At 59.8% G+C, this 17,696-nt stretch overlaps 2 protein-coding genes across 5 annotated transcripts in view; both read right to left on the bottom strand.

The window, feature by feature from the left end:
* Positions 1–12,250, bottom strand: part of CPNE9 (copine family member 9) — a 46,876-nt gene extending 34,626 nt beyond the window's left edge. Inside the window, exons 1-2 of the mRNA XM_077821630.1 lie at positions 12,174–12,250; positions 4,203–4,243 (exon numbers count right to left, since the gene is read on the bottom strand). Of these exons, the coding sequence (XP_077677756.1) occupies positions 4,203–4,243; positions 12,174–12,250 (118 nt within the window). The remainder of the gene's footprint in view (positions 1–4,202; positions 4,244–12,173) is intronic.
* Positions 12,251–13,098: 848 nt separating this feature from the next.
* Positions 13,099–17,696, bottom strand: part of MTMR14 (myotubularin related protein 14) — a 56,689-nt gene continuing 52,091 nt past the window's right edge. For all 4 annotated transcript variants that reach the window (XM_077821564.1, XM_077821566.1, XM_077821565.1 and 1 more), the window contains one exon: positions 13,099–13,458. In XM_077821564.1, coding sequence (XP_077677690.1) covers positions 13,278–13,458 — 181 coding nt within the window. In that variant the 3' untranslated portion in view covers positions 13,099–13,277. The remainder of the gene's footprint in view (positions 13,459–17,696) is intronic.

The raw sequence follows: 17,696 nt of genomic DNA, 5'->3' as shown, positions 1-17,696 counted from the left end.
CAGACTAGGAACCGAATGGCTCGGCAGCAGTTCTGCAGAGAAGGACCTAGGGGTTACAGTGGACGAGAAGCCGGATGTGAGTCAACAGTGTGCCCTTGTAGCCAAGAAGGCCAATGGCATTTTGGTCTGTATAAGTAGGAGCATTGCCAGCAGATCGAGGGACGTGATCATTCCCCTCTATTCGACATTGGTGAGGCCTCATCTGGAGTACTGTGTCCAGTTTTGGGCCCCACACTACAAGAAGGATGTGGAAAAATTGGAAAATGTCCAGCGGAGGGCAGCAAAAATGATTAGGGAACTGGAACACATGACTTATGAGGAGAGGCTGAGGGAGCTGGGATTGTTTAGCCTGCAGAAGAGAAGAATGAGGGGGGATTTGATAGCTGCTTTCAACTACCTGAAAGGGGGTTCCAAAGAGGATGGTTCTAGACTGTTCTCAGTGGTAGCAGATGACAGAACAAGGAGTAACGGTCTCAAGTTGCAGTGGGGGAGGTTTAGGTTGGATATTAGGAAAAACTTTTTCACTAGGAGGGTGGTGAAACACTGGAATGCGTTACCTAGGGAGGTGGTGGAATCTCCTTCCTTAGAAGTTTTTAAGGTCAGGCTTGACAAAGCCCTGGCTGGGATGATTTAGTTGGGGACTGGTCCTGCTTTGAGCAGGGGATTGGACTAGATGACCTCCTGAGGTCCCTTCCAACCCTGATAGTCTGTGATTCTATGACCCCTGTCAGAGGGTGGGGAAGGCCCGAGACAAGGGGAAAGCAGCTTTGAGACCTTTGCCCATCATAAAGGAACCTTTCCAGAAGGTGGCCATGGACATAGTGGGGCCTCTCCGCAAGACGACCCGGTCGGGGAAGAAATACATTCTGGTGGTGGTAGATTTCGCCACCTGCTACCCCGAGGCAGTGCCCTTAGCTTCCATTGAAGCAGACACCGTGGCAGATGCGGCTCCTGACCATTTTCAGCCGAGTGGGGTTCCCCAAGGAAGTTTTGTCAGACCAAGGTTCCAACTTCATGTCTGCCCTGCTCCGGGGCTTGTGGGAGAAATGTGGGGTCCAGCACAACAGGTCCAATGGGCTGGTGGAGAGGTTCAATGGGACGCTAAAGATGATGCTGAAAACCTTTATGAACCAGCACCCACAGGACTGGGACAAGTACTTACCTCATCTGCTGTTCGCGTATAGGGAGGTGCCCCAGGAGTCTACCGGATTTTCGCCTTTCGAACTGTTATATGGCAGGAGGGTGAGGGGCCCCCTGGACCTGATGAGAGACGAGTGGGAGGGGAAGGCCACTCCCGATGGAGAGTCAGTGGTGGAGTATGTCCTGATCTTCCGAGAGAGACTGGCTGAACTCATGGGCCTGGCCAGGGAGAATCTGGCCAGAGCCCAGAGGAAGCAGAAGGTCTGGTATGACCGCACGGCGCGGGCCCGTGCCTACGCCACCGGGGATCCGGTGATGGTTCTCATCCCAGTGAGAAAGAACAAACTACAGGCCGCCTGGGAGGGCTCTTTCAAGGTTGTCAAGCAGCTCACTGAGGTGAACTATGTGGTGGAGCTGTCAAACCGGGCGCACCACCGCCGGGTGTGCCATGTGAATATGATGAAGCCATATTATGCCAGGGGGAATGTGGTGTTGGCCATGTGTGGACATTAGGAGGAGCAGGGAGATGACCCTTTAGTAGATCTATTCCCTGGGACCAGAGCTGGTTCCCCCCTGGAAACAATTCCCCTCTCGGATCAGCTAACCCCTGCCCAGCAAGCTGAGATCGGGGGGTGCTGCATCTGTACTGACAGCTGTTTTCCAACCAGCCTGGACGCACTAATCTGACTGTCCACCGGGTGCAGAGCGGGTCGCACCCACCAATAAGATGCTCCCCCTTCCAAGTCACAGGGAAAACTGCTCAGGACCTGGAAAGAGAGGTCCGGGACATGCTGGCTTTTGGGGTGATCCAGCTATCGGCCAGCCCTTGGGCCTCGCCGGTGGTGCTGGTCGCCAAAAAGGACGGGTCGGTCCGGTTCTGTGTGGACTTTCGGAAGCTCAATGCCATCACTGAATTGGATGCCTACCCCATGCCCAGGCCTGATGAGCTCCTAGACAAGCTGGGAGGAGCTCGGTACCTTACCACCATGGACCTTACAAAGGGCTACTGGCAAGTGCCGCTGGATGCAGATGCCCGGCTGAAATTGGCCTTTATCACCCCTCTGGGGCTCTATGAGTTCCTGACCCTGCCTTTCGGCCTCAAGGGAGCGCCGGCCACCTTCCAACACCTGGTGGACCAGCTCCTGAGGGGGATGGAGAGTTTTGCCGTGGCGTATATTGATGACATCTGTGTCTTTAGCCAGACCTGGGAGGACCACGTGTCCCAGGTTAGACAAGTGCTGGACCGACTCCAGGGGGCTGGGCTGACTGTAAAAGTGGAGAAGTGCAAGGTGGGGATGGCTGAAGTATCTTACCTGGGCCATCGGGTGGGGAGCGGCCGCCTAAAGCCGGAACCAGCCAAGGTGGAGGTGATCAGAGATTGGCCCGCTCCACACACCAAAAAGCAGGTCCAAGCCTTTATTGGGATGGCAGGATACTACCGGAGATTTGTGCCCCACTTTAGCACCATAGCCACCCCCATCACTGAGCTATGCAAGAAGGGGAAGCCAGACAAGGTGGTCTGGACCAAGCAGTGCCAGGAGGCTTTCTGGGCGCTGAAGGAGGCTCTGGTCAGTGGCCCAGTTCTGGCAAACCCAGACTTTGACAAGCCCTTTGTGGTGTTCCCTGATGCCTCAGACACGGGACTGGGGGCGGTGTTAATGCAGGAGGATGAAAAGGGGGAGAGACACCCCATCATGTACCTGAGCAAGAAGTTGCTACCCCGGGAGCAACACTACGCGGCCATCGAGAAGGATTGCCTGGCCATGGTGTGGGCCCTCAAGAAACTAGAGCCCCATCTCTTCGGGCAACACTTCACCGTCTACACCGACCACTCTCCCCTGACCTGGCTGCACCAGATGAAAGGAGCCAATGCCAAACTCCTGAGATGGAGCCTGCTCCTGCAGGATTACGACATGGACGTGAAGGGAAGTGCCAACCTGATAGAGGATGCGCTGTCCCGGAGAGGGGGCCCTGAACTTCCCCAGGTCACTGGTCAGAGTGACCCCGGTCAGTTCAGTCTCGAAAGGGGGAGAGATGTGATGCAGCAGGGAGGTGGGTGGACTGACCTAGGAATGTAGCAGGGGAGTTTCCTGGGACTGTCTGCATTGGTGATGGGATGGCAGGAGGTGACTTTACTGCCTGGGAAGATACCTGAGCCTGTAACCTGAGCTTGGAGGGGGGTTGGGTCCAGGTGACACCTTCTGCCTGGGAATCTGGACAAAGGCTGGAGGAGGAGCCGGGGAGGAGGCTGGGGGAGTCAGCTGGAGGGGGTTTCAGTTTTTGGAGCGGGCTGGGGAAGAGGAGAGAGCTGCAGAGAGGGGTCTAAGCTCCTTGCCCCCCAGAAGGGCCTGACTAAGGGGTCCTGTTTGTGCCCACATGCTCTGGTCTGGACTGTGTTCCTGTCGTCTCTAATAAACCTGCTCTTCTACTGGCTGGCTGAGAGTCACGGTGAATGGCAGGAAGTGGGGGTGCCGGGCCCTGACTCCCCAATTTCCGTGACATCACCACCCACACTGCACATGTGCACACCCCGCACTGCACGCACATACCTTGCACATCACTCCACATGCACACACAGACATACTTTGTGCATCACACTTATACACGTTAACCTTGCTCCCCGGGGCATCCCTTGCTCACCCCATGTACACATTAACCTTGCTCATCCCAACACTGCACTCTCCCCGTGCCCCTGCACACACTGTGCGTGTCCCTTGTGCAGCACACCAAGCATCCCCCCTGCACGCCCGCACACTCCATCCCCAGTCTCCTTCTCACAATCAGCTTCTGCCACGAGGCCTAGTGCTCGTCTCCGCTGACGGGCCCCGCCGGTCTGCGCAGCTGCCCGCACCCCCACTGCCTTGCCCCGGACAGGTTTGTCTCGGTCCCGGCTGAGCAGCTTAACGCAATCACACACCCCTGCCACCACGCAGCGCCAGGCACAGCCCGTAGGAACCAGCTGCCCAGGCCTTGCTGCCCCCTCAGGACACGTTGCCTGCCTGCCCTGCCAGGGACTTCGCCCTGAGGCCGGTCCCCTAGCTAGCTCCACTCCCCACACGTACCAGGGTCAGACTTGGAGAAGGTGTCCACGTCCAGCAAGTTCCTGGGGAGACAGACAGATGGACATGAGCCAGGCAGGAAACTCGTCCAGCAATGGGAGAAGTGGGGGAATCGGGGTCTACGAACTACTGCAGAACCTGCAGCCCCCGAGCATTGGGCCCCAGCCCAGCCGCCCTCCCCACTCCCAGGCCAGGCCAGGCCTTCCCTCCCCTCCAGAGCCGCTGGAGTCCATCCGCATCAAACCCGCCAGCGAGAACAGGACAGGTCAGTGGAATCTGCACCCAGGAACAGGCAGCCTCTCTGGAGCTCAGACACGGGGTCCCTGGGCTGTGGGGGAGGGCGTTGGGGGCTGGGAGAGGAGGCCAGTGTCTGTATGTGGTGGGGGACCCACCCCGCCCCTCAGTATAACCTCTCCTGGTTGCCATGGCAGCTTTGCAGTGGCACAAACAGTAACTAAAATTAATACTTCTGTTAACAGCTGGTCCCTGCAGCCCCCACCCTCCTGGACACGTCCACTGGGGAGTCCAGCCCGGCAAGGGGCTGGAACACCCCTGGGCGGTGTGGGGCACAGAGGGGACTCAGTGGGGCAGGCAAAATCACAGGCAGCCAGGGGACGGTTACTAGCTGGGGCTGCCCTGACCCTGCAGCCCCAGCGCTGGCTGTTTAGGCTCCTGTACTTGCCCTGGGGTCCTGTCTCTGTTTGTATCTCCTCTTGGGGTCTCTGGGTGAAGCGTCTGCTCTGTGCAGTGCGGGGAGGAAACGCAGCTGTTCCCTGTGCCCGGAGGGCTCCAGGTGTGCCCAGGCGCAGGGAGCCCAGCCCTCAGCTCCCCGTCAGCCACCACCCTCCGAGGCGGCTCTTCAAACAAACAGAATCATCCACTCGTTATAAACCATGGCAAGAAACCAGCATGGCTGTGGCCATGGTGCACTCCCAGCAGGGGGCGCTGTGGAGTGGGGCAGGGCACTGGCTGTGGGGTGGGGCAAGGTGCTGGCTGGGGGGGAGCACCTAGCAGGGTGCGCTGTGGGGGGCAGGGCAGGGGGTGGCTCTGGGGGGCTCCCAGCAGGGGGTGCTGTGGGGGCAGGGCAAGGTGCTGGCTGGGGGGGGGAGCTCCCAGCAGGGGGCACTGTGGGGGGGCAGGGCAGGGGGTGGCTCTGGGGGGCTCCCAGCAGGGGGTGCCATGGGGACAGGGCAGGGTGCTGGCTGGGGGGAAGCTCCCAGCAGGAGGTGCTGTGGGGGGGCAGGGGAAAGCTCTGGGGGGCTCCCAGCAGGGGGCGCTGTGGGGGCGGGGCAGGGCACTGGCTGTGGGGGGGGGGCAGGGGGCTGGCTGGGGTGGAGCTCCCGGCTTCCCCAGCCCCAGGGTTTCATTCCCAGCAAGCCCACACCAGGCAGCTGCAGAGCCGCAAGGGACCCACGTTACCTGCCACAGCCAACGAACAAGTCCCTTTGGGCTCCCTTTTTTATGCCTTCAATACAAACATAAGGCATCAGAGCTTCACCCCTGGCAGGTGCTGGCCCCCGGGCCGCAGCCCCCAGGCCAGAGCCCGCGGGGATGGGAGGAGTCTAGGACCCACCTGTGTGCAGGGGGCGGGTGCTGGTGCCAGGGGGCCAGAGCGGTTTGATTGCTCAGCCCCTGCGGGCAGCACAACTCCGCCAGACGCAGCTCGCAGGACACAGGCGGCTCTGCTGAGGGATGCTCTCTCCGGCCAGGCCGGGAGTCCTGCGGGCCGCGCTGACTCTGGCTGGGGATTGGGGACTCTACCCGGTAACAGGCACGAGCAGCTGAGTGGGAACAGCCCCCATGGGTGCAGTGCCAGGGATGCTCCCGGGTAGGGTGACCATATCTCCCCAAAAGGAAAACAGGACACTGCACCCCCCCCGCCCCACAGGGCTGGCCTCCCCACTTGCCCAAGCCCTCCTCCTCAAGCGAGGCTGGGGTCTCCGCTCACTCCAGCCCTGCCTGCCCCCTGCACTGGGCTGGGGTCTCCGCTCACTCCAGCCCTGCCTGCCCCCTGCACTGGGCTGGGGTCTCCGCTCACTCCAGCCCTGCCTGCCCCCCTGCACTGGGCTGGGGTCTCCGCTCACTCCAGCCCTGCCTGCCCCCCTGCACTGGGCTGGGGTCTCCGCTCACTCCAGCCCTGCCTGCCCCCCTGCACTGGGCTGGGGTCTCCGCTCACTCCAGCCCTGCCTGCCCCCCTGCACTGGGCTGGGGTCTCCGCTCTCTCCAGCCCTGCCTGCCCCCCTGCACTGGGCTGGGGTCTCCGCTCACTCCAGCCCTGCCTGCCCCCGTGCACTGGGCTGGGGTCTCCGCTCACTCCAGCCCTGCCTGCCCCCTGCACTGGGCTGGGGTCTCCGCTCACTCCAGCCCTGCCTGCCCCCCTGCACTGGGCTGGGGTCTCCGCTCTCTCCAGCCCTGCCTGCCCCCCTGCACTGGGCTGGGGTCTCCGCTCACTTCAGCCCTGGCTGCCCCCCTGCACTGGGCTGGGGTCTCCGCTCACTCCAGCCCTGCCTGCCCCCCTGCACTGGGCTGGGGTCTCCGCTCTCTCCAGCCCTGCCTGCCCCCCTGCACTGGGCTGGGGTCTCCGCTCACTTCAGCCCTGGCTGCCCCCCTGCACTGGGCTGGGGTCTCCGCTCACTCCAGCCCTGCCTGCCCCCGTGCACTGGGCTGGGGTCTCCGCTCACTCCAGCCCTGCCTGCCCCCCTGCACTGGGCTGGGGTCTCCGCTCACTCCAGCCCTGCCTGCCCCGCTGCACTGGGCTGGGGTCGCAGCTCACTCCAGCCCTGGCTGCCCCCCTGCACTGGGCTGGGGTCTCCGCTCACTCCAGCCCTGCCTGCCCCGCTGCACTGGGCTGGGGTCTCTGCTCACTCCAGCCCTGGCTGCCCCCCTGCACTGGGCTGGGGTCTCCGCTCACTCCAGCCCTGCCTGCCCCCCTGCACTGGGCTGGGGTCTCCGCTCACTTCAGCCCTGGCTGCCCCCCTGCACTGGGCTGGGGTCTCCGCTCACTCCAGCCCTGCCTGCCCCCCTGCACTGGGCTGGGGTCTCCGCTCACTCCAGCCCTGCCTGCCCCCCTGCACTGGGCTGGGGTTGCTGCTCGGCCCCCCCCATGTTCCTTTGCACCGCACCCCACATTTTTGACAAAAGTGGACATTTGTCCCATTTGCTCTTGCAAACTGATCTAGTCGGCAAGAACAAAAGGGACAAACGCCCACTTTTGCCAAAAAAGTTGGGACAGGGCTTAAAAAAGGGACTGTCCTGGCCAAAACGAGACGTATGGTCACTCTACCCCCGGGATCCCTGGGGGGTGCCAAGGCAGAGGGTGCAGAGCAGGGAGAAGCCTTGCACCCACATCCTGGGTCTGGGCCCCGTTGCTGGGCGCTGCACACACAGCGAAGGTCCCCGCCCTGAAGAGCTCCCAACACACAATCCGTGTGCGTAAGAGGAGGAAAGGGGGGATCACGGGGCTACAGGGGTTAGCACCAGGCCCAGCTGAGTGACAGGGCCCAGGGACTCCAGGGACATGGGTTTCTGTTGTCAGTCACCAGCTGAGGGGCCATCACTGGCCAGCCTCAGGGCCCTGTTTCTTGTGGGGCTCGCTGCAGGGCGGGGCTTGAGGAGGGGTCTGCAGGTGAGCCCGGGGGGCCGACCCACAGGGACGAGAGCCGGGGCTGGGAAGCAGGTGCTTGGAGAGCAGCAGGGCCGTGCAGGGAGGGGGTGCACTGGCGTGGCTCTGCGAGAAGCAGGCTCCCGCTGGCAGAGCGCGTTCTGGGGGGAGGTAGGGTCAGCAAGCTGAATGGGGTGAGGAAGAAACAGCGTCTCTGGCCCAGACGGTGATCGAACATGACAGGCAGCCTGTTTACTAGCGCACTTGGTGATGGCTGAGCGGCCGTTGCACCCCGGCGCGGGAGTGTCCGCAATGGAGAGATGGGCCGGGGGAGGCAAAGTGAGAAGAAAAGAGACTTAGCAAGGTCTGAGCAGCCTGACTGAGTGAGCGGGTGCCAGGGGCTGCTCCCCCCAACCCCCTGAAACAGCAGCCGCCGCAGCACTTTGGTCATTCCTGGCTGCGCAGTTTGACACTGAAAAGCACCAAAGGCTGCCATCAAATCCTCTGAGCTCTTTCCTGTGCCCCATGACACCTGCTCTCACCAGGGATGGGAGACACCCCAGCCCGAGGCTGGTGGCACATTCAGAGCAGGGCTCTGCCCTGCCTGGTTCCAGGCCAGGGTCCCAGGGGGTCTGAGCCCCCCACCCTCCTGGGCCTGCTCAGGAACTCAGCCAGAACAGAGGGTTTCCTCCACTCTTCCCCACCTCTGCTGGGAACACGGCCCAGGCCAGTGGAGCAGGACCCAAGGGTGTTTAACACTCTGCTGGGCAGAGCCACACAAGGGAAAATTGTTCGGCTGGAGAAGGAGCCTTTTTGGCCTGGGTTCCAGCTTACTAGAGACCCTCAGACCAGCTGCCAGCCCCGTGCCAGGCAGGGAGGCTGTAAAACACTAAGGGTCCCTGGCCCATCCTAGCACAGACACGCCCAGGCCCCTCCCTGCAACACTTCCAAAATTCTCACTGTTCCTTCATATTTGTTTGCAACAGCGCCTCCAAACGGGCGCGTCCCGGATCAGTCTGAGAATGGACGGGCAGGTGAGGGAAAGGGGAGTTCTGCACAAGTCACCTGGATTTGCCAGGAGCAGCTGGGTCTGTCAGAGGGAGGTGGCAAAGGGCGAAGAGGGACCAACCAGATGAGCTCAGGTCACACGCTACACAGGAGGTCATGAGGAAGGAGACACAGAAGCGACAGCTCCAAGGATTGTTACCTGGCCTCCTTCCTGCTCCCCATCCTAAATCCCTATAGGTCTGACATGTCCATGCCCACGGCAGTGAAAGAGCAGACATTTGAGAGCAGGCTTCAAGCTATGGCCACAGAGATGCTGGAGCTGTGGGGGCGGGGTGCTGCCTGACCCCTTGGCTTGAAGGGGTTTCCATCATATCCAGGTTTTGCAGTTTGGTTCAATGGCTCTCAGCCCCCCCGTACAAACAGTTCCAGCGCCCCACATGGCCATGCAGAGAAGAAAGGGCCCAAAGCCTTTGGAAGCCGGGGCCAGGCCCAGCAGATCCATTTCCTTAGGGAGGTGATCTGGTGAGGACCGGGAAAAGCTGAGAAGCTTGGGCGACAGCCTTGCGCTCGGTGCGGAGCGGAGCTCTCTTGATCCAGAGAGCTGCCCTGGCTGACCAGAGGCAACAACTGCTGACCTCAGAACAGCTGCAAAGAGCAGACACGCCCCCCTTGGGGAGAGGATGCCACTTCTGCATCTCGCCCCCCCAAAGCACAGGGCGATGTGAGAGATCCATCCCTGCTGATCCGGCCCATGCCCCCGCCTCCAGGGGCGAAAGCTTCCTCGCTGCCCTTCGAGATCAGAGAGTTAGTCCCCGCTCCCGCAGGAAGGGGGTGCGGGTCTCCGTCTGCTCCGAGCCGTCAAGACCTGGCTCTGCGGCTGCTGGAGGCAGAGGAGCAGGCAGCCTCGCCAGCAGCCAGCAGCAAACCCACTTTCCCAGCTGGTGGAGGTGTTCTCCCCGTCCACGCACCGAAGGCTGCAGCAGCCAGGCACCAGCACCCCTGCAGGCCTGCTCCTAACCAGAGCCTCGAGGGGTCGCAATTGTTCAGTTCATTTCCCTCTTTTGGGGCTTCCCCTCGCACCAGTCACACTGGGATCCCAGGGGTGCAAACAGGCCCAGTAACCCCTCAGCCTCCCCTGGCGAGGAGCTGGGCAGACGGTGCCACTTCCCAGCCCCCTCGTACCTTGGCCCTGCCTCACCAAAGCCCCCGTGAGCACACGGTGCTGTCAGACAGACCCAGCTGAAAACCAGCGACGAACATGAACAGGAGCCAGAGCTCGGGCATCTGGCCCCTGCACAGAGCGGGCGTGTTCCCCAGGACACCCGACGGCTCTGCCCGTGCAAAGGGGTGTGTCCGGCAGCCAACTCCTGCCTCTCTTTGGAGCCAGACAGCCCTGAAAGCGCCTTCTGTCCCATCCAAACCCTGGGCTGGGGTCAGAACCAGGGGTGCTCTGGAGACGTGGCGGGAACGTGAGCAAACACTGCCCATGGAGCCATGTGCAGCCAGGGACACCGCCCGCTCTTCCGCACGGACCTTCCCCCAGCTCATTCCCAGGAGACAGCACGGGGGGCCAGGCCCGCCGACAGCAATTCCGGAGCCCAGGGCAGAACAGTCAAGGGGCCCCCAGCCTGCACGGACGTGGTTAGCCTGGCATTCGGGTGGTGCTGCACCTGCGCTGGCTGGTGCCCAGAGAGCTGCCAGCTGCACTGCCGGGCGCACTCTTCTGGCACGGCCAGGGCTTCCACCCGCCCGCCCAGCCGCCTTCGCTGCCTTGTACCACCCCACAGGCGCCTAGGAACCTGCGGCCTGCCCGGGGCTCTGGGGCAGCCTGCCACAGACCCGCTGGGTGGGAATCCCAAGCTGCAAGCTAGGGAGCCACTGGGAAGAACCTCAGCTGTCGTCTTTGCCTGGGCCTGAGTCTACGGAGACCTGCCAGGGGAGGGGCGCTGGGTGAGAGCGAGTCGGGGGGGGAGCGCTGAGTGAGAGCGAGCAGGGGAGAGGCACTGGGTGAGAGCGAGTGATGGGGGGGCGTACGAGGCATGGGCCAGCCCTATCCTGGGCAGGTCAGGCTCTTCCCCGAGCAGGACCAGAGGGAACAGTCTCTTATGCAGCCCTTGCACCATGGTCCTGCCGACAAAGTCTCACTGAGCGGGGCTGAGGGCTTAGGGTGTCGCTCACACCAGCAAACAGCATGAAAGCTGCATTTCCATTGGGGGGTTAAGAGGAAATAATCACTGAAGAGCAAGTTCGCTGCATGTTCGCTCAAACACACTATCCCCTGCACACACACCAGGCACACACGCTCACATACCCCCACTCTATGCACACATAGTAGACATGCATATGTGCTCACACGCACACACAGCAGGCATACATGCATGCACTGCACACTCACACGCTCCCCATGTGCACTGGGTGGCTGGGCATTACATGCTCACATGCCATCATACACACATACATGATGAATATGCTTTGCACGCTCATATGCTGTTGCACGTGAACACATGATGGACATGTGTTGCATGCTCACATGCCTTGCCATGCACACACACACAATGGGCATGTGTTGCACACTCACATGCTGTTCTACACACATGATGGGCATATGTTGCACACTCACATGCTGCCTGCCACACACACAATGGCAATGCATTGCACGCTTACATGCTGTCTCCCCCACATACGTTGACCATGCATTGTATGTTCAAACACCGTCACACACACACAATTGACATGCGTTGCATGCTCACATGCTGTCCCCACACACATACGATGGACATGTGTTGCACACTCACACTCTGTCCCCCACACACATGATGGGAATGTGTGGCACGCTCACACGCTGTCCCACGCTCACATGATGGACATGAGTTTCATGCTCAGACATTGTCCCACACACACACGATGGGCATGCGTTGCACACTCAGATGCTGCCCCCCCCCCCATGATGGACATGAGTTGCATGCTCAGACATTGTCCCACACACACACGATGGGCATGCGTTGCACACTCAGATGCTGTCCCCCCCATGATGGACATGCGTCGCACGCTCACACACTATCCCCCGCACACAGTGGACACACTCACACAGTGTCTCCCACACACACGATGGGCATGCGTTGCACAATCAGACACTGTCCCCCCCACAATGGACATGCGTTGCACGCTCACACACTATCCCCCACACACAACGGGCATGCGTTGCACGCTCACGGACAGTCTCTCTGGCCAAGGAGCCCGTTCCAAGCTGCCCGCCCCGCGCCCCTTCCCCGACGGACCCGCGCTGTGCCGAGGAGGGAAGGTGTGGCTCGGCCCCGGCTGCCGGAGGCTCCCGCCCGCGCCCGGCGCTGCCCGCGGCCCCGCACCTGCAGGAGACGGTGAGCTCCAGCTTGGTGGCCGGGACGCTGGCGGGCGCCGGCTCCAGGGCTCCCGGAGACGCCATCCCCGCTGCCGGCTCGCTGCGCTCCGGGCGCGCCGCGCTAAGGCAGGCGCGGGGCGGGCTCCACGGGCGGGGAAGCGGCGGCGGCCCCGGGCAGGTCCGTGCGCCGAGCCGGAGCCTCCCGCGGGCGCCCTGCCTCCGCCCCCGCCTGCGTCCGCTCCGCTCGCCCGGCGCAGCGCGTCTGGCCGCGGCCCCCTCCCCGCCCGGCGCAGGGACCGGCCCCGGGGAGCCCGCCGCGCTCCGCAGCGCCCGCGCCTAGTGAAAGCTCCACCGAGGCGCCCCCCGGGGACCCCACCCCGACCCCAGGCGGCCCAGAACCAGCCCCGGGCAGGGCTGCCCACTAACATCCCCGCACCGGGCACAGGCAGCTCCGGCGTCGGCCGCTGGTGGGGGGGTAAAGGGCCGGGCCCCCGCACCGGGCACGAGGGGAGGGGCAGGCCCAGGCCTTGGCTGCTGGGGAAGCCGGGGGTAGGAGCAGAACCCCAGCGCTCCTGGTGGGACGGAGGGGCAGCCAGGCCCAAGGGCAGTGTTGCACGGGATGCACCCCCTGGCCCCACCGTGCCAGCCAGATCGAGCCAGGGGCTACTTACCCCCACCCCCATTTGCAGCCCTGCCCACGTCCACATGCTCCATGGCACACAGCCCCACTGCCAGGATCCGGCCTGAGCTCAGCCTAGTGGCCAAGATAGCCTAAGCGGACTCAGGCAAAGATCATCTGCCAGCCAGCCAGCCACCAGGCTCAGGTCCCACTCAGACAACATGGGATGCTAAGCAAACAGAAGTACCCAGCCCCCAAGGCCCCCCCTCTCCCCGACTGCTGCCACGGCCTAAAACCAGAGGCAGGGCAAAGGCAGGGGTGCAGATGCCTTTACTGAAAAGGGCTGTCACAACCAGTCAGGGCTGGCCGGGGGCAGAGCCCCTGGTGCAGGCAGCAGGACAGGCCCAAGGGGCAGCTCTGCCCCTTGCATGTCTTTCAGGTTCCTTCTGCTGCTGGACACACCTAGGAGCCAGTCCAAGGTGTACAACATGTTCAGAGGGTGCTACTGCTTCCTCTCAGTCCAACGCCCCGTGCAAACTGCTCCAGCAGGCCCCCAAGGGCTCCGGCGGGGCTGGATGGCACAGCCTTCAGGCCAATGGTGCTGCTGTAGGTGGCAAGGAAAGCAGAGCGCACCTCCTCCAGCCGGGACTCTCGGCCTGCCACTGGCACCAGCCTGCAAGACAGAAGGGGGAGGGGTCAGGAGCAGCCTTCCCTGGAGCTAGCTAGCTAGCCCCAGCCGTACCCCACTGTGGGTACACATCAGCCCTTCCCCCAGCAAGGCAGGAACTCCACAGCCCCCAACTGAGTCTGGCTGCAACCTGCCAGCTAACACCACACAGCTCCAAGCCAGGGAGTTAGCAGCAGAATAGTTCTCCGGGGTAGAACCTGTTACTAACCAGTCCCTGGCAGCTGGTGCTAGAGTAGGGGATCCGGGCTGGTGTCCTGGCCCCATGCCAGCCTCGTCTCAAGGTTCCAAGCCCCAGCTCTCCAGCACCTAGGCCACAGTGCTGCGTTCTCCCCCGTATGAAGGCAGCAGAACCAGCCCTTCTCTCTGCTTCCCTCCCCCACCCAACCCCCCTCCATCACATCCCTCGTTTTTACAACAGTCCCAGACCTCCCAGCAGACAGTATCACAAACTGTCTCCCTTGGTCCACGCTGGCCTCAGCGGTTGGCTTTGCTGCGGATGGGCCAAGAGCTGGGCCTGCAGCTCCCGGCGTCTGGCAGAACCTGGGTGTAGCTCCAAGTCTCACCCAGCTACATTTTGTCCCTTGCCAATACCTCACTTTTTGCTCCTCCTGCCCGCATCTGCAAGGCCCGGAGGAGCAGTTTCTGAGGAAAATGGTACACTTCATTTCTGAGTTCACAGGTCAGATTTGACCCTGGATGCTGGCCAAATTCCAGCCTAAGTGGGTCCCGCACACAGTTTAAGTGGATACTACTAAGCTTCACTTCCTCTGCAGTGAGTTGCAGTTGGGTGCATTGGGATCCTTCTGGACTGACGATTACAGTGATGGCATTTAGTGATCTTTGGGTATTTCCCACTTCTTCTGCTCCTCTCACCTCCTGTCCTCGTACAGCCAGCTCTGAGCACGGGATAAGCTAGGTTGGATTTTGGGAGGTGGGTGAGGGGGTGAAATCCCCGAGGGTTCCAGCCACAATCACTAGAGTGAAGAGATTTTTCACATCTGTTCCACTGCAAGCCTGCGCTGTGTCTGCGTCACTCTCCTAGAGCAGGGCCTGGTTCCCCTGGGACCTGCTCTCCTCTCCAGCTGCTCTAGGTACAGTTTCAGGTCGGGGGCAGAGAGAGAAGATAACAGGATATTCCCGATGAGAGTGATTACAGTTCAAAGGCAGCTGTTCTAGGGTTTAGGATTGAAGCAGTCCTTGCTGTGTCTCCACCAATGGAGCCGTGGTTCCCGGAGAGAATAAGACATTCTGCAAAGGTTATGCCAAGGGCAGAGCACAAACCTTCCTCTAGAGACTTCCCTTGATTCTTGCTAGCGCCTGGCTGGCTCTCCCCTGGCACAGTTAGTGAGTGGAAGTGTTAACCACCCCCAGCCAACAGCATTCGTCCGGAAACAGCAGCAAGAGGGGAGATCTGGTGGGAGGCTTAAAAACACCAAGTGATACTGAGGCAGCCAACTACGCTGCTAGTTACTTTCCTAAAAGCCAAGCAGGAGGGCATGCTGGAAGGCAACACACTTAACAGATACAGAGGAAATACTTTAGCCTGTAGAACTCTGTGGCACAGGATATTAAGGCAACTTCTTAAAATTAAAAAAAAGAATTACATATTTATATGACAAAAGTCTCCTAGTGTTCAGATAATCAGACTGTCTCATGCAGCACAGAAACAAGGGCACATCTTTGGTTGTGCATCTAGACTGGTCGTGTATTTACCTCCCAACTGTCAGCTGCTTACCTGCGCAGCTTTACTGACTGCTTCATATTTAGATTCCCCGTTTATTTCTGAAGGAAAAAAAGGTGGCCTGGTTTCCTTCAACAGAGAGGTCAACTAATGCTTGTTAGTGCTGCAGACTAAGTCATGTACACAGCCACTGATGAGCAGTCAAAGAGCTGAGGCAGGCTTTCAGCCAGGCCCCCAGGTTTGTCACCGCATAGAGGGTAGGCTTGGATACTGCGGAGATGTTAAAGCTTCACGGGAAGTTTAAACCCCAGCTAAGGGGGCAAGAGGATGCAGGGCCTGAGACAAGACTATGTCCAGGCCAAAACTCCAAACTGGAGACTTTGTGGTAGAGGCCCACAACAGAGTCTGAGTAACGACTCTTTGGAAAATGTCCTGTCAGCAGAGAGCAAGCCTGCGAAAGCTCAGCCATCAGGTGCAAGCTCCATACCCAGAGGGAATTAAAATGGAAACTCATTTGTATCCTGAACTAAGAGACAGCTGCAACTGTTCCCAACAAAAAGAAAAGGAGTACTTGTGGCACCTTAGAGACTAACCAATTTATTTGAGCATGAGATTTCGTGAGCTACAGCTCACGATGAAGTGAGCTGTAGCTCACGAAAGCTCATGCTCAAATAAATTGGTTAGTCTCTAAGGTGCCACAAGTACTCCTTTTCTTTTTGCGAATACAGACTAACACGGCTGTTACTCTGTTCCCAACAAAGGCTGCTACTCAGCAGAGAAGGTAAGGACCTGAACCCCAGATCAGGTTTGGAGAAGTCACCTGGATTACCCCACTTGACCCAGAGGCAGACCATTCCAGATGGCCAGTCTAGCCCCACCAGGTGGAGGTTAAGTAGGTTACGGGTCTGAAAGCCATGGAAACCCAAGGCAGCTGGACATCAGGGCCACGGTTTCAGTTGTGAGTATTTTGGGGGTAGCGGTGGTTAATCAATTATACAAATCTGAGGAAATAAGCAATTCTCCCTTGTCCATTGCCCTTGGCCTGGCTGGGCCCAGAAGTTACACTCTGAGCACTTCACATGCTCCAGATTCCAGGTGCAGACCTGTCCACTGCAGCAGAGGGACGCTGCCAGGACCCACAAGTCACAGCTGTGGAGCTAGTGACTCTTCACACTGAAATCCCAAACCAGAGGCAACACTTCCAGGAGATTGAGCTGTCTTGAGGCCAGACCCACCTAGGACTTAATGTGGGACTGCAGCTGAGGCTCACTCTGCTTAGTGTTACCCGTTCCCAGACACTGCAGCTACCCTAGCCCGGGGGGGGCGGGGGGGAGGGGACGACTCACCAAAGGACAGACATGAATTAAGTTGTACATTCAAATGGTCATTCATTGACACTAGGTCTTTCAAGATTTCTCCTCCCACCCCTTCCTGCCTGTCAATCACATCTCAGAGCCACACAGAGTGCTCCTCGCAAAAGAGGACTGTCATCACCTTGTGTGGTTGAAGATGCCTTTCTGAGGTCGTGCCCAGCATCCCTCCCAGGGTTTCTGGCTGTTAGTTTAGGGTTTGGGGCAGTGCAGGAAAGTACAGAAGCTGCTGCTGTGGTTCTGGCCTGCAGGACAATAGATGGTCACATTTCATCGAACAGGGCTGGTCGCACGGAGAGTTTGTCTCAAAAGAAACGTGTTTTCCAACCTTCCACCTCCCCCCATTTTAGGAGGCGTTAAAAGGGTGCTAGGAGAGAGCAGCGCAGATGTCTGCAGAATGAGAGCAGTAAAGATTAGCTGACAGTTCAGCGCACACACTGCATCCGCCACTGTGCAGTCACTGGATTGACAGTTCAGAGGGAGAGACAGCAGCTGACATTTTTTAGTTGCAATTAAAATGCATTTCATGTCTTTGAAGGTCCCTCACAAATAACTTGCTGTCTGTGGGGCAAAGCGTTTGCTTCGCCTCAGTTCTATGAAGCGAATGTCAGGTGTTTATCTGGCACTGTGGCTTGCACTGAACCATGCTCCGATATGGCATGAGCAAGTGGACAGCTGTAAGTCAAGCAGAGGGTGGAGGGAAGGAAGGAAGGGGAAAAAAAGCAGCAGCTCAAATGTTTTGGAGGGTCTGGAATCCTTGAGTGCAGGGACTGGACTAGATGACCTCTCAAGGTCCCTTCCAGTTCTAAGATTCTAAAACATGGTAGAGATAAAGGGTCTCTCTACACAGCAAAGAAAAACCCACGGCTGGCCTGTGCCAGCCGACTCAGGCTGTTTCAGTGCTGTGTCGATTTCCAGGCTCGGGCTGGAGTCCAGAAATCCACATAGCAGCGAAACAGCCCTGTGAGTCCAAGCCAGCTGGGTACTTCCTTGCTGGGTGGACATACCCAGAGAGGCTAAGTGGGATCCAGGGAAAGAAACAGGCCTGACTCATTCCTCCCATTCCCTCTCAGTGTTATATGGCAGAACTGCAACCTCTCTCCCAACTTGTGCCCAAACGGTGCAATGACTCCAATGAAGAGCCCAGGATTCCTTTCCCTGCCTCAAGGCTG

Source organism: Eretmochelys imbricata, chromosome 7 (genome assembly GCF_965152235.1).
Source record: "Eretmochelys imbricata isolate rEreImb1 chromosome 7, rEreImb1.hap1, whole genome shotgun sequence".
Classification (NCBI taxonomy): domain Eukaryota; kingdom Metazoa; phylum Chordata; order Testudines; family Cheloniidae; genus Eretmochelys; species Eretmochelys imbricata.
The sequence above is the reverse complement of the archived record's forward strand: the minus strand, read 5'-3'. Positions and strand labels throughout refer to the sequence as shown.